We start from the raw sequence: 24,411 nt of genomic DNA on the forward strand, positions 1-24,411 counted from the left end.
ATTGGGGCTTTCAAAAACGTTTGCAAATTGGAAGGTCAGATGTGTAGGTGAGTTGGTGTGGGAGTGAGCAGATGGGTCCTTGAACCTTGACCACCGCTGTTTTACTTTACAGGCTAATCATTTTTAACTGTCAGCTTTGTGTGTGTGGTATGTGGTGTGGTGTGTGGCATGTCTGTCTGTTGTTCTTCCTCGTGTACTTTTACATAAAATTTTATATCAAATGTCGTTCTCGTAATTTTGGAATTTCGTTTTCTTTTTTTTTTTTTGTTTCTTTTGCATACATATAAGTTTCTTATAGTTGTTTGTTTTATAATTTTTTTTTTTGTTTTGTTTTAGGGTTTTTGTTGTTTTTATTTTTTTTGTTATTATTGTTAATACCATCAACCCTCCCGCTTTATTGAACTGGGTGTCTCTGCCAGGCCTTTCACTTTGAGGCGATCGGCGGTCTTTAGAAATGCTGGCAATTGTTCTTGGGACACGTTCACCTCCCCGGCGTACATAAACTCTAGAATAGCTTGTAGGTGAATGTAGGAGACATCTTTCAGGATGATGATTGGATGTTTTGATGGGTTCTCCTACAAAAAGGATATTACTTGATTAGTTCAAAATTCAATATTAAATAACAAGACTCACCTCTAACAGCGCTTTGAAGTACGGACTGCAAGCGGAGAGCACCATTTTGTGTGCTTTGCAGGTTTGGCCTTCGCAGGCGAGTGTTACCTAGAAAGAATAATGAGAAAATTATTGAAAACTCGCTCAAATCCGTTACCGATTTTCCCCCAAAACAAATACCAGGCCTGGCCCTAGAACATTACGTAGAAATGAACACAAAGAGACGACCAGCCAGACAAAGAAGCAGGTAAAAGAAAAGCAGACAGAATTAAGAGAATGCGGTATGAGGGCCAGGTAGGTAGACAGAACCCAGTGAGTTGAGCTGGTGAGTGACCCTCGGCCGGGGCCGTTCCAAAGCCAATCGGGCCAAGTGAAGAGAGTAGCCTAAGCCCATCTCAGAATAGGTAATTAGAGGCAAACTTCCATGAATGAAATGGCAGGAAAAAGTGGAAATTTGTTTGGAACTTCCTTCCGCGAAGCCAGACTAAGATTTTTGGATGGGGGGATACTTACATCTGTGAAGCTCTTCTCATCACGCAAGTGACGGAACGAGGTCACCATATTCGTTTGAAAATCGTTCCATTTCAGAAAGAACTGTTGATCCGACGACATCATGAAGAAGCTTTTGTTGGTGGGGCGTTGCGGGACGCTCGCTCGTTTGATCCACAAATGTAGGAAAGGAGTTTTTAATTTGGACGAGTGGCCGAAAGGTTCACCGTTAGATGACTCTAATCCAGTCCACTACAACACTCTTTTGGGGCTGGGCTTCGTAGTCTGTGGGTTTTTTTTTTGGGTTCGGCTCAGTATCTTTCCCGCACTCTGAAAGAGAAATAAACAAAATTAATGCAATGACTGGCAAGCAAGCAAACAAGCAACAATCTTGGCCAGAGTTTCTACTCTAGACCAAAGTAAAGTAGGAACTAAATATACCCTTCTGAGTAAGGGTACAGGGTATAAGCACTCGGCGCATGTGCAGCCCCAATGTAATGGTAATGGAAATGGGAATTTGGAATGTGCAGAGTATTATGGGTGTGTGTGTGTGTTTGTTTGAAAATGTCAAATGTGCTGCGCCAGCACCAACAACAACAACAACAACAGCAACAAACAGCTGCCGCAAAGGTTAAGCAAAAATATCAAAGACGACGAGACTCGCTTGCGCTCTCCGCTCCGCTCAGTTGAAATGCCTTTCACTTTTCAAGGCAATTTCTGCATTTTCAGTAATTTGCTGGTTGCTGTTTCTTTTGCTTATTTGAATTTGAGTCTCATACAGTGGAGTATGAGCTCATTCATCAGAACCGAGATTTGTCTATTCCACTTGCAGCTGCTGCAATCTATTTATATCTCATCCACATCTGTAAATTACATTCATTCTGAATATCTTCAAGATGGCGGCGGATGCATTCAGGAAACTCATTCGCACTTCCATTAGGAGTAGAGGTTTTTGTTTCTCCATTTCCCGAACAGTCCCACTGTGCCTACAACATGTGTTTTCCTTTTGCGGGCCCAGGCGCTTGTTGACGCGACACACATATGCGCTACAATTGCGGACGCTTTAACCGGCTGATTGTGTGGTGTAGGCGGTAGCGGCAACAAAAAGGGTGCTGAGAGTAGAGCATTCGGAGTTCATCAGAGCTTAAAGCGTGTAGACTCTCACACTCTTTCACACAAACACACACACATCAAGCAAATACTTGGCTAAGCGCTCTCAACTTTCAACTGCCGTTATGATTTCGCAATTACATTACAACAAAGACGGCGCAGAGCAGACATCGCTGGAAATTTCAACTGCACATGTATTGGTAGCAACTATCTCGCTTCCACTTGCGCCCGGGGTTATCTTCTTTTGGCCTGGCCCGTTTAGTGCATTTTGTGGCGCGGCAGGCGGCTCGGCGGCAATAAGAGATGTTGAAAGTTGTCTAATTTCCGAACTATTGATTTTTTTTCTTCCCCCCCATCCATTAGGAAATTGCTCCCACAACAACTGCATCTCAACAGTCTTTTTTTTTTGTTTTTTTTTGCTTCTTAATAAATACCAGTTTTTGGTAAGGCAGGCGGTGAGTAAGTGAGTGAGCGACAACAACCCGAAACGAGTTCGAACGAAAGTTGCAACACTCCTCCACTATGGGCGAAAGGTCGTTTTTTTCTGGCAATAAACATTTACAAATTTACTTTCAACTTCTTGTTGTTTGTTGTTTTTTTTTTTTTATGATTGTTTTGAAAAGAAAGGGAAAGGGATCTTTGAAATACAAAAATCCAAATTCTATTCTAGCTTATCAAAAAAAGGAAAAAATACTCGTCTGTAGCTTCGAAGTAATCTTTAAAACTAAGAGTTTATGCCGGAAAATGTACATTTAGCCCATAGTGCACTGTTAAAATTTGAGCCGCCGTCGCCGCTGTGGCCGAAGCCTCTTCTGCTGTTTTTGTTATTGTATTACTCAACCCGTGTGTCGGAAAGAACTACAACAACACGGGGGAAATGGAAATGTGCGAGCCGAATGAGCCTCCTTGCCTAGACAATGGCGGCGGTGGCGGCAGCGACAACAACAAATTATAGTGCAACAAAATGCTCGGGGGTGCTTGGCGTCTTTGCTCAGCACATTTGTCGTCCGTCTTAGTTGCAGCATTTGTTTATGCAAATATTATTGTAATATTTTGTTAAAATTAGGTCGAGCTTCGCGTTACTTTTTACTTTTTTTTTTTTTTATACACGCAGCAGCAGCAGCACGCATACAGTCACGTCACTCACACATACAGCCGCCGTTCACATACACTTGTGCCTTTTTTTTTCCACACACTTTCCTAATCATTTTATTTTGTGCTGCTTGCTGCTTTTTACTCGGCGTGTACTCTGTACTTTTGCCAGTGCGTAAATCTCACTGTCTCTGTGACAGGAGTTCGCTTTATGCGCCGTGGACACGTTTCTTCTAGATCTTTTTGTTTCAATTTTAATACATACACGCTTTTTTGTCCCGCACTCGACTCACCTCTGCTTTCGCTAACGCTGCTTTCTTTTTTCTCTTTTCGATGAGTTTCTTTTGCCTTTGTGAGAGCCCCTTTTCAGCACTGCTGCCCTTCGTTATACAACACTGCAACGTTGTGCCATCTCTATTTGTAGATTCTTGGTGATGACACTTTTATATGAATGAGGGTTCTTCAAAATTAGTGTTGAAAAAGTGCCGAATGTTTGTTTTGGTGCCCAGCCGAACTATAAAATGTTGAAGGCGATTTGTTTACGTAAATTTATCAATAAAAAAGTATTAACGAAATGTCACAGATTGTATGGAGCAGCAGCTGAAGTGTCTGGTAGCTCGCGTCAAAGAGGGTGGCTTCTCGCCAGGGAACGCTACCGGAAACATGAGCACGTTTATTACAGCTCTGTTTTGGAAAGCAGGTGATTACTAGGTTCTAACTCAATTGGATAAAAATAAACATTTGATTTCCATTTTAATTAGATGGAAACCGCCGCCGTCAATTTCGGCCCCATCTGAAAGTCTTCCCGAAGACTGGATGGACGAATATGAGTTCTATCAAGGAGCCAAGGAAGGCTCCAATAAACAGGGCACGCCGGATCCGTCGATTCCTGCTTCTAAAGTTCCCTGCAATGGTTGTGGCGCACACTTGCATTGCTCCAGAGCTTCCCTCCCTGGCTACATACCCAGCGAAATTTTTCGAGGACGAACGAGGGCCGAGCTCCATACCATTACATGCCAGCGATGCCATTTTCTTCACAATTACAACATTGCCTTGGACGTGGAGGTGACTCCGGCCTCGTATGTGGAAACGATTTCCCAGATACAGGACAAATATGCCCTAGCTATTGTCATTGTGGATCTACTCGACTTTCCCAGTTCTATTTGGCCGGGCATGCAGAACGTTTTAGGAACCAAACGCCCAATTTTTCTTGTGGGAAACAAGGTGGATCTCCTCCCTCGAGACTCCAATATTTACCTGCAGCACGTTAAAGAATGCCTTCGGAATGAGTTTGTACGATACGGCGGTGGAAACGAGCTAAACATAAAAAATGTTAGTCTTATTTCCGCCAAAACTGGATACGGCATCGAAGAGTTAATCACACAGCTACAAAAGACATGGGCTTATAAGGGCGACGTCTATCTCCTGGGCTGCACAAATGTGGGAAAAAGCTCTCTCTTCAATATCTTGCTGAACTCTGACTACTGTCGCCCAGAAGCCAGTGATCTTGTTCGGCAGGCAACTACGTGTCCATGGCCAGGAACCACACTGAAACTCCTTCGATTTCCTATCCTGAGGCCATCTAACGATAGAATTTATCTGCGCTTCAAGAGACTGATGGCAGAGAGAAGTGAAAAGGCAGCAATTGAGAAACATCGGAGGGAAAAGGCTATTGATACAGGAAATCCTCTCGCCGCCCAGCCGTCAGGTGCCGTTGGACGTACCTTTGATGGTAGAAACGATGTCCACGATGCGTTTTCCATGTCCAGTGGCACGCGACCAATTACCACATTGAACGAGCATGCAGCGGAGTACAAGGAGGCAAGATGGGTGTACGACACACCTGGCGTGATGCATCCAGACCAACTCACTCCACTCCTGACAGCTGAGGAGCTGGTTCAACTACAGCCTACCAAGATGATTCGCCCCAGGGCGTTTCGTTTGCGGCCACAGATGTCCATTTTTCTTGGTGGATTGGCTCGAATGGATCTTTTGGAGTTAAGAAGCTATAAAAACCAGTTTGACTGGATTAAGGTGTTTGTATTTGCATCCGAACATCTTCCCGTGTTGATATCGGATACCCAAGAAGCGGATAATATTTATAAACGATACTTGGGCACGCCCTACCTTGGTGTCCCCACAGCTGGAGGGGATTTAGAAGCGCGTTTACATCGCTGGCCCGGATTGCAGGCTAAAGAGGATGAAATCGTCGTGGAAAGCAAGGGAAGAAGTGAAGGAAGGCTAAATTGTGATATAACGCTTAGCTCGGCAGGATGGATGGGACTGCTACTGCCCGGCCATTCGGAATGTCGTCTGCGGGTGTGGACACCTAACTCGACTGGAATTTACAAGCGTGATCCAGCTTTAATACCTTTAGCGGATCGTCTAGTCGGAAAACATATTCGAAATTCTCTAGCCTACAACACTTCTAAACCTTTTGTATTTAAAAAATAAAAGAAATCATTGTTATTGTTTGAAAACTAAACTTTTAAATTTCTATATGGCGCCAAGAAATCTATTGTTCGGTTTTCAACACTGCTGGGCAGCCAATAAAAAGTTGCCGGACCGCAAAATGGGTTTAGACAAGTCCGGCAACGCTGTCCGCGAAGTATCCACTTTTTCACGACAAAGAATTTGTGTGGCACAGAATTTATTAAATTAGTAACAATTGCAGCAACCTAAAATGCCGCTGGTCTAAGGCAGAGATTACAAGTGTTCCCAGGGTATTAGTGAAATAGCGTTGATCGCTCCCCACTCGCCTAGAAGCGAGCTGTGAAAACCACAAACTTCGGTTGCGACGCACCATTTTTTGTATGCTGTGAGGCAGGGGTCGGGCAACGGGAACAGGGAATCGGGAGAATGGAGCAGAACTCCAATAGCGCCCCTGCGGAAATCTTCGCGGAGGACTCCGGTTGCAGCAGCGGCACCGCCCGGTTTGTGGGCACGGCCCCGGATGCTGACTTCGGTATCGAAAACTGCTCGGGATCCGCCTCGGGCAGCGATACCGTCAGCGCAAACCATGAGTTCCAGACGATGAAGCCGGGACCGGGGGTAATACACAAGCTGCCGGCGGTGGCTACCAACGGACGCAGTCGCTCCGAATTGCCGCACAGCGAGTTGGTCAAGATGCTGTACTATCTGGAAGGAGAGCTGCAGGCTCGCGATGTGTGCATCGCTGCTCTGCGCAACGAACGGGTTAAACAACTTATCACCCAGCTGCGCACTAAGCGCCTCCAGCCAAATGATCCATATGCGGCCATATTCCGGGACAAGATTGCCCTGAACGGGAATCTTATCTCCAGGGAGTCATCCACACAGGCTGCCCAGGCCGAGATGGAGGTGCGTCAGATTATAGAGCAGCAAATGGAGCAGCAGTACCAGATGGTTAGCAAGCAAAGGGCTACGCACGTTCGCATGGTAAACATACTCACTGAATCGCTGGAGAACAACCAGCGAATGCTGCAAGAACTGGAGGAGGAGAAGCGAAAGCACGAGCACGATACGGCGCAGGGCGACGACATCACATATGGTCTCGAAATGGAGCGCTCCAAGTTGAAGCAGGACCTCGAGGAGGAGCGCGCCCAAGTAGCTAAGATGGAGAAGGACCTCAAAAAGCTACAAGAGACGCTGGAGTACGAGAGGAATCGACAGAAACAGATTGTGCTGCTACTGATTGCAGAGCGCAAGAAGATCTTGATGAAGTACATTGAGGAGGGTTAGTAGAAGTCCTCTAGATCCTCTAGACTCTTATATAATTTGTCCTATTTGTAGGTAAACGCTCGGAGGACTTGGCCCAGATACTTGCTGAGGAGAAACAGCGCTCGGATACCATTGCCGAGGGCTTGGAGGAGGAGAGCAAGAAGTCGCTGCGCATGGAGGAAGAGCTGGAGAAACAGACCCAAGCCATGGAGCTGGAGCGTAAGACTCTCTTGGCCAAGTTGGCCAAAGAGGAGCTAAGGTAAGTTAAGATACTTCCCAGTCTGTTTAACCACTAAACTGTATAATATTTATAGAGTTAAAGAGTTGGAACAGGAGCTCAATAATCTGCGCGGCGAGCATGAGGCTCTCAAGAAGCAACACCAGCTGGGGGCCAGCAGTTCCTCCGTGGCCGCTGCCAAGGCGCGACAGTTTAGCGGTGAGTGAGCAACAAAAAACGTGTTCCAACCGGAAACTGGCTGTTGTAATTATGGTTGCCCTCTTTATAATTTTCTATATACAAACTTTAACTCTATACTTATATTACTTTTTTTTCGAACTCCTCTTGAAGCCGAAATCTTTTGTTAGAAAAAATGTTACGCAATTGCAAGGTGATTTGTTTTTTGTTTTGTGACGTTATTCTTGTGCACACCACTGATGCACCACCCAAACGATCACGCATTCGCACGCCCACGCACCCACCAATGTATGTACATACATCTAAACCATTGGTGCACTCTGGTGCCAATGCCAGAAAGTAGAAACTTGCTACCAGTGCTGTCTCTAGCGATTCACGACCATGTCGATGCATTTACACACAACACTGGTCCCAGCAGAAGCTTAATATCCCTATTAATTGGCCAATAAACCCAAATATATTTTATTACAAAATAAAAACTGTATGATACTGTTTAAAATTATATTTTTTGTTAAAGATTATGGAGAAATCCACAAATAAATATGAAAGTTTCTTACGTTTCTGAATTATCTTCTTAGCTTCTGCAAGGGCTTTCTCACCTCGGATATCCGAAGATGGAATGCTGTAATGCCACTTATTCCACTGAATGTTAATCCCAATCATCTACGTTTTGCAGACGATGCCTGTGCCACGCCCCCTATGGTAAATATCGCCAAGATCGTGCAGCCAACCGCCACGGTAAGCAGTATGCCGGTATCAGGTCCCCAGACTGGCATTGCTCGGTCTATAGCACCAGGTCAGAACATCCGGAGTGCCGGGATAGCAACGGCGCCCACAGGCACAGCCACAGCCGTGATGGCACCACCACCACCGGCGGCTGCAATAAACCATAATAACACACCGACAAATCCAACTTCAAACAATACTACCAACGCCACCAGTGCAGCTGGAAGCTCCTCTGTGGACTCATCAGGTGTTCCCGTCACCGTTCCCACACCGGCACCACCATCACCATCACCGGCGAAGATGCAGCCCACAGCCACTATTCAGCGGGCGCCTGGCGGAAAATATGCTGCTCTAGCTGCGGCAGCAGCACTTGACCAGACGGCTGTGCCACCACATCCCCATCCTGTGCCCATAGCCGTGCCACCCGTTACAGTACCGCCGGCCGGAGCTCGCGGCGCTCCGCCTCCAATACCGACCAAGCCAATTGTTCCGCCAAAACGAGAGCCATCGCTTTCACGGCTTGGCTCCATCACGGGCAGCAGTGCCATAGTGGCAGCCACCACCACAGCGTCGACGGCCGCGGCAGGTATAGCCACAGCGGCGGCTGTGGCCACGGCGAAGCATAATTAGACACCTCTCACAATCACAACCACATAATTAACCAATATTGGCTTAGTTTAAGCGAAATACTCAAAGCGTAGTCCCTTGATGAGCGCTAGGCAACAGGATCTTCCATCTCGAACTGCCATTTAAAGTCGAACTCCATTCCTCCCAACTGCTGCCTAATTTTTGAATTGGTGGTCATTATTAATGACTCCTTAAGTAGCTATTAATTTTAGAGTCATAATTACGACGTTCTGTTATCAAGCAATAGAGGATTCATGTTTTAGGAGCTATCTGATTCAAAATTTCAAAAAACCATTATTTTAATGTCCAATTTTTAAGATATAGATGACCATTTGTGTTTTTTTTTGTACCATATAAGGTAGAATTGTTTTTATATAGTCGGTAACTTTATTTTTATTAAATTCTCTGTTGTCAGTTCGGGATTGGAAACTTTATAATCAAAAATAATTTATTGATTTCTATTATTTCTGTTGCCTAGTGTGTTTGTCGCAAAAACAAAAAATTATAAGTGAAATGAGTAGAAGAAAATATAAGTTTTGTTAAGATTTAGAATGATGGACATGCAGTGTGACCCACCCCGACGGCTCCTCATCTTAGGAAACTAGTTTTTGTTTTTTTCCCCCCAAAAACCTGTCGAATGGAACATTTTTTATAATTGCCGTTGGCGGTCCAAGGGCCAAGCCAAGAGACATGCAAGTTTAATTGTAATTCCGTACGTAGTAACCGAACATTTGTACAAGGCCGTGCGATTCTCATAATGATAAAAAAAAAAGGAAACAGAAAAAAAAACAGAATATATAGTATATATATAGACATACCCGCAGATATATATATATTCCCAATATTTGCATATATATACATAAATATGTGTTTTACCCTTGTGCTCTGTGCGTTGTTTAATAGTTCTTAGGTGCGAAGTCGTATACGTGTATAAACTTCCTTTATGTGCAGCTGAAAAGTACTTTTAGTGATTGGTTTTAACATTATTTTAAGTTTGGCTTAAGCATTCTTGATTTGCCGCCTAGCCGATTCCGGAGAATGATATCCTATAGAATTATCCACACCGTTTACACTAGTTTAGTTAGCTGGGACACCATTTGTTTGGGGGCCCAGCAGGATGGAGCTGATTTTAAACGTTGTGTTTAGCCCCCCCCTCCTTAATTACAAATGCATACTGTGAACGTCCTCCCTCCAGCTCTCCCCAGCAGCATGGATTTCCTTTTAGTCAAAGGGCAACAGCCAGTCAAGTAGCGTTGTTGGTACAATAAATAGCAAAGAGGCACAAGATATAAACAAAATGCGTATGAATAACAAGTTAGCAGTGCATTAAAATCTATAACAAATTACGATGTATTGGAAAAGCGAAAAATACAAAATAAATTACACTAAAAATGCATTCAAAATCACTCCAACGCCATTGTGTTCTCAATGATCATCGCCCTGGCCAAGTTGCGGGCACAGGCTAATCGCATGAGGTTCAGTATTTCGTCAATATTCTCCACCCGATAGTCCTTGAAAACGGTCTCTGTGTGGTGCTGTGAATAAGTAATTAAAAATTTATTTAATATTATAATATTTGCAACCTTAAGCATCCAACGTACCTCGCCAAACTTGTCTGTGTTGCGTTCAATGATGGGAACAAGTTCGGTTTCAATGTGGTGCAAAATAGCCACCGTTTCCTTCGAGAATATTTTCGGATCCTTCGACTCGAGCAGAGGCATGGAATCGATGAGTAAGGAGGGCCAGAAGCTAATTGCAATTGGTTGAAGTTAAAAGATCTTTGGACTGAAAACTCAATACTCACTATTCGGGGGTTATTTTCGACTCTAAAAGATTAACGAGCAACTCAGATGCCGACAGAAAGTCACGATTTCGGTAGAATTCGTAAAACTCAAAGTACTTTGAGAGGAAGACCAAACGCGGCGAGATGAACATGCGGCCTCCAATATTTGCAATCGTATCTGGACATAGCATGTTTCCCGTCCTGGAATAAGTCTGCAAAAATATGAATCAATAAATGGAACAAAAATTATGTTTTTATTTACAAAAATACCTTCAGTATAAAGTCAGCGATTCCCGTGACTAGCAAAACATCCTTAGATCGAATGGCCCATTCCAGAGCGTTGCCATAACGCTCCCCATCATAGGCCCTCTTTGAGAGGACTTTGCAGATATCTTGTTCCACAGTCAGGAGTCCTCGCTGCTTGGCCAGATTGATTAGTTTGTTGGCCTGTCGCTCGCTGCGAATGGAAATCCTTGGCAAGAGCAACTCGATAGCCGCCCTGCCTTCCTGCTTGCAATAATCCAAATAGTCTATTCCCAGATGCCAAAGATTCCGTGCGGACATCAAAAAGGTGCCGTACTCATAGATTATAGAGTGCCGTAATGCTGGAAGATCACTATAAAAATAATGATTATAGTTCTGATAACTTATTTTTATGAAAATTATGGCTTACACGTTGTTTTGATCGAAGTAGGCCTTGAGGATTCCAGAATTGTGGATCAAATCTAGCAAGTGCGCCGAGAACCAGTTAGTGTCGCTTATTTTTTGGGCCTCATAGATGAATAACCTAACATCGTGCTCCATCAGCTGCAGGATCATGCGACTCATGCTGTTCAATATCCGTTCGGGCCGCAGCATAGACCAGCGGTTGAGCCAATTGGTGGACGCTATCCTCAGCTCGAATGGCTTGCAGGTGGGCTTTGTGTAGAGCAGATATCCCGGTAGGTATTGGTACCAGTCTTGGCTTGCCTTGATCCCAGCATCCCATTCATCGTTGTTGCCCACCACGAGCTGAACTAGTTGCTCCAGTTCTGGCTCCGTAGCGAATACATTCGACAGGATCTTGCGTTCTGTGTCCATGTGCCAGTACTCCCACTGAGAGTTAAACTTTTGCAACGAATATCCCTCCTGGTAGATGGGCATCGACTTTAGCGCCAACTCTGCTGTTTTGAAAGCCGGTTGACTGGCCCTGCGGTTCTGGGACAGAATGGCACGGGTGATGTCTATCTCACCAAGCATGATGAGAGACCTGAGCACATTCCAGTAGTCGTCAGACTCACTGGCTTCCTCGCCCATCAGCAGCAGATCGGTGGCCCTTTCCTCCGTTTGCGGGAAATGGAAGCGCGCCCATTCCAATAGCTGGGGCACCACTAGTTGGTTTTGCTGGATGTAGAGGATTTCAAACAAATGCCACAGGCACTCTGCCGCATAAAAGACAACCATGGCCTCTGAGAAGCGCTGCAGCCGCAGATCATCCGTCTGCACCTCTGGCGACTTTTTCTCGTGCTCCAATTTCTCCAGGCAGGCTCGCACAATGCTACGGTATGCCCGTGAAATGTTGACGTACTCCACACGCGCTGCCTTCTGTCCCAGCTGCTGCAGTGTAGCGAAGGTGGCGTTCGATTCGGCAAGAAGGCTCCTCAGAACTGGCTCATCAAAGAGTGTGGTTTCGTGGGCCATGTAGATGAGCACGGGATCCTGGTTGGCGGTATCGGTTGGAACGTCTCTTGAGTTGTACTTGACATGTCGGAAAGCACTAAGGGCGATTTTAGATCCTGGGACAAATACTCCGGTCAAAGTGTTTCCACAACGCATGGCCAGGGTATCCCCGAGTTCCTAAAACAAAGAATTATTGAGTGAAGGAAGGAATAAATTTATTATTATGATACTCACAAAGGCGGGAACGTTGCTGTCAGTCATTATGGCTTCTAAATTAAACAATATAATAAAAATACACAAAAAAGAAGCGCGTTTCGCAGCCGGCTGCAACAAGTGTTGGTAACGCGCGCAAACGAAGATGCCTTTCAGTGTTGCGAAATATTTATAAAAATAATCATTTAGCTTTTTCTAACTAGTTTTAGGAGCTCATTATTTTACAAAACTTATTTTAATATACATATATATTAAAATAAGGATTTATTTGTAATCTGGTAATTATATTTTTGCAAAGTTTCTGCCATAGCTGACAATAAATAAGATATGAAAAAGTGTCCTGACAATAAAGCTAAACTTAAATATTGAATAAAAAATTTAAGTTTTTAATGTATTAAGGTTTAATTTGATAAACTTTATTACATTGTTGATTACATTAAATAATATAAGAAAGACGGGGGTAGAATATATTTAAGGCCGTTCAAGTATAATTTTAAATTTGGTGGCATAGAGGAACAGTGGAATGTGGAACATCGGTTAGTGAAAAAAGTAACTGATTAAAAGCTTTGGTTTTAAATCCTGGTAAGGATCATGGTAAAGATAAAAGTAAGAAGGCTTCATTATCACGCTAGAAGACTCTGGCTTAGATTTCTAATGACTATGCAAGATCGAGAGCTATGGAACAGCTTATAACAACTATCATAAAATTCAGGGTTAAACACTTTTAGATAATTACAATTCATTTGTTGAATTATTATTTTATTTTTTATCCTATATGACTTGTAGAATGGGAAAGATAAGAGAAAAAACTATTTCTTTCTGATATAACAATGGTAATGACTAAATCCAGTGTCTAAATGAATCATCAAAAGAGCCGTGATCAGCCAAAGCGGAAGGCTTCTAATACAGGTCAAGGAACTTAACTAAAAAGAATTTTTAAAAAAGAAACGGACTAAAAATATTTATGGAAAAAGATCGGTAACAATACCTTTTAAACTGAAAATTAAAAATGTGAAAAAACGGATTCCCAGACAAATAAAAAGAAGGATATATATTTTGACTAGGATAATTAATATTTATGTATAGCTGTTAGGTGATGATTCCTTATTTTTTCATTATGAAAAAACCTTTTTTTTGTGTTTCCCAATTTTGTACATATCCAAAAAGCTATTTTATTAAACAGACAAATGCTTTGTCATTAACATTCGGCTTTTATCTTATTTATTTCATCGGTACTTGAAATTATCAAATGGTTTATTAACGCATAGTGAAGTTACTTCTGTAGAAGCATGAAAAATGTCAGATAAGATATGACATTGAGCTTAATGGAGTATTATTTACCATTAAACTTATTTATTTATTTGCATATATGTCAATTAAAAAGCATTTACATATATTTCCAGTGGGATATATTTTATATGGGGTAACTAATTATTTAGTTTTTGTTTATTACTACTTCAAATGCATAATTGTGAAAAAGGTCAGTATATAATGGCACGAGGTAAATCTATTCTTTTGCCATCATGCATTAAAATTGTATACTGTTAAGACATTTGCGCACTTTTTGGATCAACATGTTGAAGTTTGTGGCCTTACCCTTAGCCACAATAAGTGCAGCACAAAATTATAAAGCAAAACTCACCTGCTGACACAGGAGTGTGGGGTTTCGGGAAACCCAGTCCGTCCTCGTCCGTGTACTGTTTATTATCTCACTTTTTGCCCGCTGGCCAACAATCTACACCCTAACCCTCACACCCACACCCACACAAAAGGTAAGGGAGCACGCATACTCACCAGTATGGGATACGGATACTGTTGCTTCGTCACCGCGAGCTCTTCTAGATATAAAAGCAAAGGTAACCAAAGGATGTACGCTTATTCTGTTTGGTTGAGTTCTGTGATAACGTTCGCGGCCTTTTTATACGCGGAATAAATAATCGAGTGACAGTTGGTTACATCCTTGTGAATTATACTTAAAATGTATGTACAAGAATAATATATAAAAAAAATTCTCTTATATTCGAGTCTCCTTTAAAAATTATTCCTACTTTGAGGTTTTTGTAAAATTAAAGTTCTAGGATAACTTCAGAATAAAATATTTAAAAAAATTGAGTCACAGCTTTTTCAAAATATTAACGAGTTTGAAAAAGTTTCGTTATGAAATAGGAGTTTAAAAAACAATTGGAAAAATGATATCCAAGTTGAAAAATGAAGCAATTTTTAGAAATAATATATTAAACTTTACTATACATTAGAGGTTCAATTTAATGTATTGAAGATTCTAAAAAACTTGAAAACATTTTAGAAATCTATATTTTTAAAAGGAAAAATATTTGTTAAATTTAAGATTGTGAAAAAGTTTTTGAAGCTTATAATGTTAAACAAAACTTAGTCGATAATACATTTGCCAATCTAAATTATTTATTAAGATTGTAGCTCCTTAAAATGAAATTAACTTGCAAAACAGTAAGAAAATAACTTAAACATTAAATGTTGAAAGTTGTCCAAGTCCGAAAATGTCTTAATAATTAACGTCATATTAAATCAGTGTGCATATTGAACTTTTTGCTCAAAATTGCTATATATAGCCACTTACATAAAAGCTTGAACAACCTGTTGACTGATAAGTCAATAAGTCTGCAAATTATGCTGGTGCAAAGGACTAATAAAACGCGAAAACTTTATTTATCGAAGGCTTGGGGTCGAAACGCATGTCCATTCAATCAATATTCATGAGTTGAGTGGCATCCGCCTTCCGCCGCCAGCGTAAAGTTTTTCTGGCTGAGTGTATATTATAGGACAAAGCCAACTTTCACTTGTTTTCCAAAGCCATTAAGGATACACTTTTGTTTCAATAATTTGCCAGGAGTCTGGAAAAGTTAACATTACTCTGTAATTGGAGTTATTGTCCCAACTTGTGCAATTTATAGCCTCAACTACTACTTTTAAAATTTTAAAGCTTCGAAACAACTGGACTCACTGCGATGCCTATATCTTTGCCAATAATAATTCGATTCTTGAGCGGAACACCTTAATCGATTTGTGGATCGATTCCCCACCAATCTGCATCAAAACATAGAAACCAAATATTTTTTACAATTTTCTTCAATTTTTCTGGAGGGTCCCCTTCGAAATTTAAAAAAATTCAAGTGGGGTCAATAGGACACACTGCGATGGCCATATCTTTACCAATAACCATCCGATTCTTGAGAGGAATACCTTAATCGATTTGTGGATCAATTCTCCGTCAATCTGCATCAAAATCTATAAACGAAATATTTTTAAGATTTTTCTTCATTTTTTCTGGGGGATTCGCTTCGAAATTGTTAAAAATGCATGTGGAGGTTAATAGGACCCACTGCGATGTCCACATTTTTGCCAAAAATCATCTGATTCTTGAGCGGAATACCTTGATCGATTTGTGGATCAATTCTCCGCCAATCTGCATCAAAATCTACATACAAAATATTTTTTAGATTTTTCTTCATTTTTTCTGGAGGGTCCCCTTCGAATTTGTTAAAAATGCATGTGGAGGTCAATAGGACCCACTGCGATGGCCATATCTTTGCCAATAATTATCCGATTCTTGAGCGGAATACCTTGATCGATTTTTGGATTGATTCTCCATCAATCTGCATCAAAACATAGAAACCAAATATTTTTTACAATTTTCTTCAATTTTTCTGGAGGGTCCCCTTCGAAATTTAAAAAAATTCAAGTGGGGTCAATAGGACACACTGCGATGGCCATATCTTTACCAATAACCATCCGATTCTTGAGAGGAATACCTTAATCGATTTGTGGATCAATTCTCCGTCAATCTGCATCAAAATCTATAAACGAAATATTTTTAAGATTTTTCTTCATTTTTTCTGGGGGATTCGCTTCGAAATTGTTAAAAATGCATGTGGAGGTCAATAGGACCCACTGCGATGGCCATATCTTTGCCAATAATCATCCGATTCTTCAGCGGAAAACCCCAAAAGTTTTGTAGGTAGATTCTTTGCCAATCTAATTATACGAAGTAGAATGTACTGGCTTCCTGGTTTGAAAAAGATGTTGTAACAGAGGCAGGCAGAGATGGTCGAGGTGGCAACGCCGAAAAATATCGATAGGGGTAAAGTTACAGGAGTTGGCAGCCCAGCGACAGGGGGGATCATGTACGATCGAACCGGTGTGAGGTAGGTCCGAATGGCGGCGTGAAGCTTGCGTTCTTTTCCACGTGAACCGGCGACACCGAAGGTATTCGAGGCGATATTGAGGAAAACAAAAAGACAGCAACGGTGCGAAGCGGACTCGAAGGAACACGGACCCGAGAATACAGACTCCGAATCTGGAGCACGGCGATCCGCAGCGAAGAGCGTCGGTTGGGCACAAAGCGAGACAGTTTTAGTGGCAGAGCTCGGGAATAACCCGCTTAGGTGAGTGTAGCTTGGTTAGTGAGGTTAGGTGGAAATTTTGATGGTGTTTTGCTTAGGAACTCGGCGAATATCAAGGCTGAGTGGGCGTATTGGTGTGCTCCACGGGCAGTGAAACTTGGAGTAGCTGTCTCCGTGGGCCCCAGCGAAAGCGAGGAGAAGGAGGGCGGCACGTGCCCGGCACAAGCGCGGCGGGAGCTGCGCCGCATTAGGAAGCGCGCAGGAGCAACCGAAGGAGCGAAAAGAAGGAACCAAAGAGGCGATCCCAGCGACGCAGGCGGTTTTGACCTAACCCTCGGAGAGGACTTCGGGCAACCGCGTGCTCTGAAAGAGGAGTTTCTAGAAAGAGCCGGCGCAAGTGCGCCCGAATACGGAGCATAGGAGCTGGCAGAGCTATAGAGGAGAAAGCAGACTTCGTGGTGAAATTGCCGTAGACTGTTGTTGCTGCCCGCAATCCACTCGCGTTCGGCGATTGCTCCGAAGTAGAAGGCAGATCCAGGAGCAGGCGATGACGTAGAGACTCTTTCCTTGTTAGTCTTAAGAATATCGGGAAGCATCTGGCGACCCTTAAATTTTGTACCACTCCCCTACAGGTGGCATGAGGAAAGCGCTTTCATCATCGCAACAACAGGACGAAGTGGTGAGTGAGAAAACATAGTTAAATTTCCCCGAGGTAGAATCATTCGTTGCCGTCTGCATCCTTTGGAGAATCCCAAGCTCGGGCATGATCCACGCGTTGAGTCTACAGCGGTAGTCTGAATCAGTATAAGCAAATAAGTCATCTCGTCGCTCCCAAGCTCAGGGGCCGGAACCCCGATTCCATCCCACGTCCCTCACGCGAATTTTCTCACGCGGGCGTGCAGGTTAGCGGGTGTGAAGACATCCAACCTTCTCTTTACGGGTTTTATTGCCAAATTGTTGCAATTAAGATTCTCTAATGTTTGAATATTGAAGTTTCGCTGTAATTTAGTTCCTATGCCTCAGATTTAAGAGATTTTGATTGAAGTTTTGTTGTAATTTAGTACCTATACCCTAGTTTTAAGAGATATCGAATGAAGTTTAGCAGTTAGGTTAAGATTGTAAGGTTAGGAGTTAAGGGTGGATTAGAATGTGGATTAGAAGTAATAAAATGTTTATAATGTGCTAAGAAAGTACAGCCGAGTCTGATTTGCAGCCGCCATGCCGTCACCTGATCGATCCAGGGGGCTACCTTGGACCGCTTGCGGGCCGAAAGTTTTTGAGAGAGTGGATTGGTAAGCCTGCGCTGTTCGACAGGCGAGGCACGCGTTCGATCAAATTCGAGATTCTATGATGGACAGCAGGGATCCTGTAGGGAGAGAGAGGAGTTTTAGAGGGACCCACCCACTAGCCGACGAGGTCTAGGCCGGCGACAGCGTGCACCTCCCGTCTCACCCGAATTTGTCAGTACAGGATTCTCGCGCCATGACTGTTCGTTACAGTTATAATTATTTTTAATAATTCCTCATAGATTTTCTGGCGCCCAACTTAGTGGCCATGTGGTTTAGGAGATGGCTAACAGCAACCATGTAGTGCAAAGATATTGAGTATATACTTTTTTCGGCTGGTTACAATGGCATGGCATTAACCACGACCAAAACATTCAGGATCTAAGAGTAACATCGCTTGGAATGCTACTTCGAAAGAAAGCAGAGTAGACCACGATGCTTCAGCAGCCTCACAGGCTAGGGGTAGTTTGGTGAATCCGGATTTGCGCTTTGGAATATAGGCGAGCAGAGGAATCGTCTAGCCACGCGAAACGGACACAGACGTCTTCTAGTAACGCATAGACGGGAAAGCGGGCTGAACAGGTGTTCGGAAATGCAGACTCGTTGAGTTCTGACCACGCCTTAAGAAAGCAGCGGACCCCGTCATTCCCCAAAGGAGGAGTCGGACGCTTGGAATTTATCGGCAAAAGTAGCAGGTAACCACGTCCGAAGCATTGACCTCGCAGGGCCTGGGAGTCAGCAGGACTGGCGAGGGAAGAGTAGAGGGGTTTTCTTTTTGTCGGTTCTCTTGAACGAAGTGGTTGGAACCTAGGATCAGGAAGAAGAAAAAACAGTGAGGTGGCGCATTGGCGGTGCACAGATCAGACAGAGGCATAGTTTGATTATAGTCTACAGGAATACAATTTTCGTTAGCGAAATAAGTGTTAGTTTTTCAGAATTATCGGAAATAGAGATATCATAATGAACCCAGCAGAGTCAGAGAAGGGGGCAGCGACACCCCAAAAGGTGCCAATATGCATGTTATGCAACAAAGAGATGGCAACAGGCAGGGCCAGAACCAAATGTGGGCATGAGTTCCATAAGTCATGCATAACTACTCACGCGAAAACCAAAGCTTCTTGTCCAACTTGCAAGGTTGTTTGTTTTGAGAAGCCTCAAACGGCGAGCGAAATGTCTTCGGCAGGCACAAGCCAGCAATTGCGTAGGGCGGATTCACCGGGTGCCGCAAGCCAAGGAGGTTCTCAAGCAGAGTCCCTAGGTAGTACGGCAGAAATGAGCTCAATGGTGTCTCAGTCGGTGCAAGCCATGCAGTCAACTTTGTTAGAACAACTATCAACTCAGATGGAGAGATTGTTTCAGCAAAGAGCCGAAAGGGAAGCTGAAGAAAGAGATTACCGGATGGCAGGGCGAAATGAATATCCTAGCGAACTCTCGGATAATGAGAGAAGGATTCGAGACCAAGGGGATATTCTTAGGGGCGACACGAGACAGCAAGGAGCAGCAAGCTCGACATATCGGCCCGACAAGGTAGGACATATTCTAAATAGCTGGAAGATCAGGTTTAGCGGAAGTCCAGATGGCATGACTGTAGACAACTTTATCTATCGAGTGGAGGCTCTAACCCACCAAACACTAGATAGCGACTTCTCGGCACTCTGCGGAAGTGCAAGTCTCCTATTCGATGGCAAGGCCGGGGAGTTTTATTGGCGCTTCCACAAAGCGAATAGAGGCATGAGATGGGGCGAATTGTGCGACGCTCTCAGGAACCATTTCCGCGATAGTCGGTCGGATGTGGACATACGCGAGTCTATTAGGGATAGAAAGCAACGCGAGAAGGAAGACTTCGACACGTTCTACGACGCAATAGAGCAATTAATGGACGGGCTGGGAACGCCCCTTAGCGAGACCACGATAGTGGAAGTTGTGAGGAGAAACCTGAGGCCCGAAATACGACATGAATTGCTGAATGTCACGATTCGATCGATCAGTCAATTAAGAGAAGTCTGTAAGCGTCGCGAAAGGTTCTTGCAGGAAATACGGCGCGAAAGCAGCTTTTGCAAGCCCAGCTATCCGAAGAAGTCGAACGGTGAGGGGTTTAGACGAGAGGATAGAGGTCAACATAGGAGCTATCCGGCTGCAAAAGTGGTAGCGGAAGTAAATGAGGGAATGGAATTGGAGGACGCGAGTGAGTTTTCGACCGATGAGGACTTGGACATCGAGGCGGTGGCTCTCATTTGTTGGAATTGTAGAAAGGAGGGGCACAGATATCAGGACTGTGCTGGAAAACGCAAGGTGTTTTGTTTCGGGTGCGGAGCACCTAATGTTTATAAACCGTCTTGTGCGAATTGTATAAAAAACGGGAGAGTGAACGCGCAAGACCGTCCAGCTCAGCGTGTTCAATTAGGACAGGGCAAGGACAAGTAGATCTAATAAAGGTAGCGATAAGAAAAACAGATTTAGATAGAGAAGAAAATGAAGTAATAGGAAGTAAGAAGCTGGAAGTTAATCAGAAAAGAAAATCTAGAAATACGAATAGGTTAAAATGTTATTGGCGTTCGTTGAGGAAGATCGAGACGATCAGGTATAAGGGTTCGGATAAGCGTCCGTTTGCGGAAGTCTATCTCCTAGGAGAGAAAGTCCTAGGGTTGCTGGACACAGGAGCTGCAGTCAGCTGTTTGGGAGGTAGATTGGCAGAGAGATTTATCAAGAGCGGAGCGGAGTTCGATCGCAAAGGAACATTTGTAAATACAGCCGATGGACAACAACAGCAAGTGATAGGGCAGGTGACAACCGAGATCAGATTCAAGGACCAATGTAGAAGTCAAAATCTGTACTTGGTTCCTACACTTAGGCAGGATTTGTATTTGGGCATCGACTTTTGGAACAGCTTTGAGCTTCTGCCGACAGAGTTCCAAGTTAGCGAGGTGTCAGTTTGTCACGAGTTGACGATAGCACAGCAAGCTAGGCTAAGGGAAGTAGTAGAGCAATTCCCGTCTTTTGCCAAGTTAGGTCTAGGTAAGACGCATCTAATCAGCCACAGCATCGAGGTGGGGAAGGCTAAAGCAGTAAAGCAGAGACATTTTCCCGTCTCCCCAGCGGTGGAGAGACTGTTATATGGGGAGGTTGAAAGGATGTTGAAGTTAGGAGTAATCGAGGAATCCGAGAGCGCTTGGTCGTCGCCAGTGGTGTTAGTCCAAAAGCCAGGGAAGGTTCGACTGTGTTTGGATTGCAGAAAGGTGAACAGCTTCACGCAGGGAGATGCATATCCTTTACCACAGATCGACGCGATTCTAAGCCGGCTTCCAAAGGCAGTTTACATCTCTAGTTTGGATCTAAAGGACGCCTATTGGCAGATTCCTTTGGACACCGCTTCGCGGGACAAGACAGCTTTCACAGTACCAGGCAAGCCGTTGTATCAGTTCACTGTGATGCCGTTCGGATTGTCCAACGCATCACAGACGATGACGCGGCTCATGGATAAAGTCATTCCGGCCTCTCTGCGAAACGAAGTTTTCGTCTATTTGGATGACTTATTAGTCGTTTCAGATTCCTTTGAGGCGCATATGTCAGTCCTAACGACGGTGGCTGAGCACATCCGACAGGCAGGGCTTACATTAAACGTCGAGAAAAGTCATTTCTGCGTACGATCGGTTAGGTATCTGGGTCACGTGATTGGTGAAGGAGTCATCAGAACAGACCCGGAAAAGATATCAGCCATGGTGGAATACCCAATCCCACGTACTCTGAAGGCATTGCGGAGTTTTCTGGGGATGACTGGGTGGTATAGTAAATTTATAAGCAACTATGCGGACATAGCGGCTCCACTGACAGATCTAGTGAGACCTAAGTGCAGGTTTACGATGACGCAGGCGGGGATCGAGGCGTTCACAAAGTTGAAGGAAGCAATGTGCCAAGCCCCAGTGCTACACAGTCCTGATTTTGAGAAGCCATTTTTCATCCATTGCGATGCGAGTAGTCATGGTATAGGGGGGGTGCTCGTCCAGAAAACAGAGGGAGATAAAGGAGACGAGTATCCTATAGCCTTCGTCTCAAGGAAGTTGAGCAAGGCTCAAAAAAACTACTCCGTCACGGAACAAGAGTGTCTGGCGGCGATTGTCTGCATCAACCGTTTTAGACCGTATGTCGAAGGGCATAGATTCACCGTGGTTACGGATCATGCGTCGCTGCAGTGGCTCATGTCACAGCCCGATTTAAGATCACGTCTGGGACGGTGGGCAGCCAAGTTGCAAGCTTATAAGTTCAAGTTTGAACATAGGAAAGGGAAGCTGCACGCGGTTCCGGATGCGCTATCTAGGGTTTTCGAAGGCGACGGCGAAGAGATCGAAGTGTCAGGCTTAGATGTAGACTATGAGTCTCCGTGTTTCGAGAGCAGAGATTATAGGACGTTGGCGGAGACGGTGGAAGCCAATAAGGACGTGACTCCGGATTTGAAAGTCATGGACGGAAAGGTTTTTCGGAGGGCAAAGCTGGTTCAGGAAGAGGGCTTGGTTGACCAATTCGCGTGGAAGCTATGGCTACCCAAGGAAGTGATTCCGGAAGTCTTGAAGGAGGCGCATGACAGTCCAATGGCCGCACACGGGGGTTTCAATAAAACGCTGGAGAGGATTCGGCGTATGTATTATTGGCCGAATTTGGTGGATGATGTAAGAGACTATGTCCGCAGGTGTGAGGTGTGTAAGGAAACGAAAGCACCCAACCGCGTTACGAGACCCACGATGGGCAGAGTAGGCGATTCTCAGAGATTTTTCCAGAGGATTTATGTTGATTTTCTGGGACCATACCCGAGGTCACGGTCAGGAAATGTGGGCATATTCATTGTGTTAGATCACCACACCAAGTTCGTTTTTCTGAAGGCGGTGAAGAAGTTGTCGGCTGATATAGTGGTCAAGTATATGAAGCAGGAGCTGTTCCATATGTTTGGCGTGCCGGAGACGGTAGTGTCGGACAATGGGACGCAATTCAAAGGGGAGGCGTTTAGAGGTTTGATGCGGGAGAACCGAGTAATGCAGGTCTTCACAGCGGTACATTCGCCGCAGGCGAACGCGTCAGAGCGGGTGAACAGATCCGTGATAGCAGCGATTCGGTCCTACGTGAAAACAGATCAGAAGAACTGGGATGAGCAGCTTAGCGAAATTTGTTGCGCCCTGAGGACAGCTGTTCATTCGGGAACAGGAGCTTCTCCGTACTACCTAGTTTTTGGACAGCAGTTTATGGGTTCCGGAGGCTCGTACAAGCTGTTGAGGGCATTAGGTCTGCTGGAGGATAGGAGTGTTTTGCTCTCGAGGGAGGATTCCATGGACATAGCTCGTAAGCAAGCTCAGAAGGCTTTGGAGATGCAGGGCGAAAGGAACGAGAGGCGGTACAATACACGTGCGAGGGACATTGAGTTTCAGAATGGGCAAGAGGTCTTCCGTAGGAATTTTAAGCAGAGTAACTTTGCAACTGGGTATAGTTCCAAACTCGGTCCTAAGTATGTCAAAGCTAGGATAAGAAAGAGGACCGGCAAGGCGACCTATGAGGTAGAGGATAGGCAAGGACGATTGGTTGGAGTGTACCATGCGAAGGACTTACGGCAGTGAATCCTGCCTCTGTGTTTGAGCTGTGTAGGATCCATGGCGATCCTAAGCCAGCTCTTGAGAGGGGGCTATTCTGTAACAGAGGCAGGCAGAGATGGTCGAGGTGGCAACGCCGAAAAATATCGATAGGGGTAAAGTTACAGGAGTTGGCAGCCCAGCGACAGGGGGGATCATGTACGATCGAACCGGTGTGAGGTAGGTCCGAATGGCGGCGTGAAGCTTGCGTTCTTTTCCACGTGAACCGGCGACACCGAAGGTATTCGAGGCGATATTGAGGAAAACAAAAAGACAGCAACGGTGCGAAGCGGACTCGAAGGAACACGGACCCGAGAATACAGACTCCGAATCTGGAGCACGGCGATCCGCAGCGAAGAGCGTCGGTTGGGCACAAAGCGAGACAGTTTTAGTGGCAGAGCTCGGGAATAACCCGCTTAGGTGAGTGTAGCTTGGTTAGTGAGGTTAGGTGGAAATTTTGATGGTGTTTTGCTTAGGAACTCGGCGAATATCAAGGCTGAGTGGGCGTATTGGTGTGCTCCACGGGCAGTGAAACTTGGAGTAGCTGTCTCCGTGGGCCCCAGCGAAAGCGAGGAGAAGGAGGGCGGCACGTGCCCGGCACAAGCGCGGCGGGAGCTGCGCCGCATTAGGAAGCGCGCAGGAGCAACCGAAGGAGCGAAAAGAAGGAACCAAAGAGGCGATCCCAGCGACGCAGGCGGTTTTGACCTAA

General features: G+C 44.5%; 4 protein-coding genes across 8 annotated transcripts; 2 read left to right on the plus strand and 2 right to left on the minus strand.

Moving 5' to 3' along the window:
- Positions 1–305: 305 nt before the first annotated feature.
- On the minus strand, positions 306–3,727 carry LOC6495130 (longitudinals lacking protein-like). 4 transcript variants are annotated; one of them, XM_001958953.4, is made up of 4 exons: positions 3,597–3,727; positions 1,126–1,431; positions 634–720; positions 306–575 (listed from the first exon to the last, which is right to left on the minus strand). In XM_001958953.4, the coding sequence occupies exons 2-4, from the start codon at positions 1,225–1,227 to the stop codon at positions 381–383; spliced, it is 384 nt and encodes a 127-aa protein (XP_001958989.1). In that variant the 5' UTR covers positions 1,228–1,431; positions 3,597–3,727; the 3' UTR covers positions 306–380. The 4 variants fall into 4 exon arrangements, with proteins under 4 accessions (XP_001958989.1, XP_032306843.1, XP_044571804.1 ...); XM_032450952.2 differs by having other exon boundaries at positions 3,569–3,642; XM_044715869.1 differs by lacking the exon at positions 3,597–3,727 and adding an exon at positions 3,295–3,541.
- Positions 3,728–3,774: 47 nt separating this feature from the next.
- Positions 3,775–5,788, plus strand: LOC6495503 (nitric oxide-associated protein 1). Its single transcript, XM_001958954.4, has 2 exons — positions 3,775–4,003; positions 4,065–5,788. Exons 1-2 carry the CDS (start codon positions 3,825–3,827, stop codon positions 5,755–5,757), a joined length of 1,872 nt encoding a protein of 623 aa, XP_001958990.2. The 5' UTR covers positions 3,775–3,824; the 3' UTR covers positions 5,758–5,788.
- Positions 5,789–5,851: 63 nt separating this feature from the next.
- LOC6495504 (CTTNBP2 N-terminal-like protein) lies at positions 5,852–10,176 on the plus strand. 2 transcript variants are annotated; one of them, XM_014907854.3, is made up of 5 exons: positions 5,853–7,018; positions 7,075–7,261; positions 7,317–7,438; positions 7,571–7,610; positions 8,094–8,307. In XM_014907854.3, exons 1-4 carry the CDS (start codon positions 6,163–6,165, stop codon positions 7,585–7,587), a joined length of 1,182 nt encoding a protein of 393 aa, XP_014763340.1. In that variant the 5' UTR covers positions 5,853–6,162; the 3' UTR covers positions 7,588–7,610; positions 8,094–8,307. The 2 variants fall into 2 exon arrangements, with proteins under 2 accessions (XP_001958991.1, XP_014763340.1); XM_001958955.4 differs by lacking the exon at positions 7,571–7,610 and having other exon boundaries at positions 5,852–7,018; positions 8,094–10,176.
- Positions 10,097–12,588, minus strand: LOC6495129 (nuclear pore complex protein Nup75). The gene is made up of 6 exons (XM_001958956.4): positions 12,447–12,588; positions 11,227–12,389; positions 10,824–11,169; positions 10,575–10,765; positions 10,372–10,519; positions 10,097–10,305 (listed from the first exon to the last, which is right to left on the minus strand). Exons 1-6 carry the CDS (start codon positions 12,471–12,473, stop codon positions 10,174–10,176), a joined length of 2,007 nt encoding a protein of 668 aa, XP_001958992.1. The 5' UTR covers positions 12,474–12,588; the 3' UTR covers positions 10,097–10,173.
- Positions 12,589–24,411: the final 11,823 nt, after the last annotated feature.

This window comes from Drosophila ananassae, chromosome 3L (assembly GCF_017639315.1).
Source record: "Drosophila ananassae strain 14024-0371.13 chromosome 3L, ASM1763931v2, whole genome shotgun sequence".
NCBI classification, from domain to species: domain Eukaryota; kingdom Metazoa; phylum Arthropoda; class Insecta; order Diptera; family Drosophilidae; genus Drosophila; species Drosophila ananassae.

Coding starts and splice junctions, on each gene's coding strand:
- LOC6495130 (XM_001958953.4), bottom strand. CDS start 1,227: ATGATGTCGTCGGATCAACAGTTCTTTCTGAAATGGAACGATTTTCAA. Junction 721..1,125: donor ATGAGAAGAGCTTCACAGAT/GTAAGTATCCCC, acceptor TATTCTTTCTAG/GTAACACTCGCCTGCGAAGG. Junction 576..633: donor ACTTCAAAGCGCTGTTAGAG/GTGAGTCTTGTT, acceptor TCCTTTTTGTAG/GAGAACCCATCAAAACATCC.
- LOC6495503 (XM_001958954.4), top strand. CDS start 3,825: ATGTTGAAGGCGATTTGTTTACGTAAATTTATCAATAAAAAAGTATTA. Junction 4,004..4,064: donor AGCTCTGTTTTGGAAAGCAG/GTGATTACTAGG, acceptor CATTTTAATTAG/ATGGAAACCGCCGCCGTCAA.
- LOC6495504 (XM_001958955.4), top strand. CDS start 6,163: ATGGAGCAGAACTCCAATAGCGCCCCTGCGGAAATCTTCGCGGAGGAC. Junction 7,019..7,074: donor GATGAAGTACATTGAGGAGG/GTTAGTAGAAGT, acceptor TCCTATTTGTAG/GTAAACGCTCGGAGGACTTG. Junction 7,262..7,316: donor TTGGCCAAAGAGGAGCTAAG/GTAAGTTAAGAT, acceptor TAATATTTATAG/AGTTAAAGAGTTGGAACAGG.
- LOC6495129 (XM_001958956.4), bottom strand. CDS start 12,473: ATGACTGACAGCAACGTTCCCGCCTTT. Junction 12,390..12,446: donor ACAGCAACGTTCCCGCCTTT/GTGAGTATCATA, acceptor TCTTTGTTTTAG/GAACTCGGGGATACCCTGGC. Junction 11,170..11,226: donor TACTTCGATCAAAACAACGT/GTAAGCCATAAT, acceptor TTATTTTTATAG/TGATCTTCCAGCATTACGGC.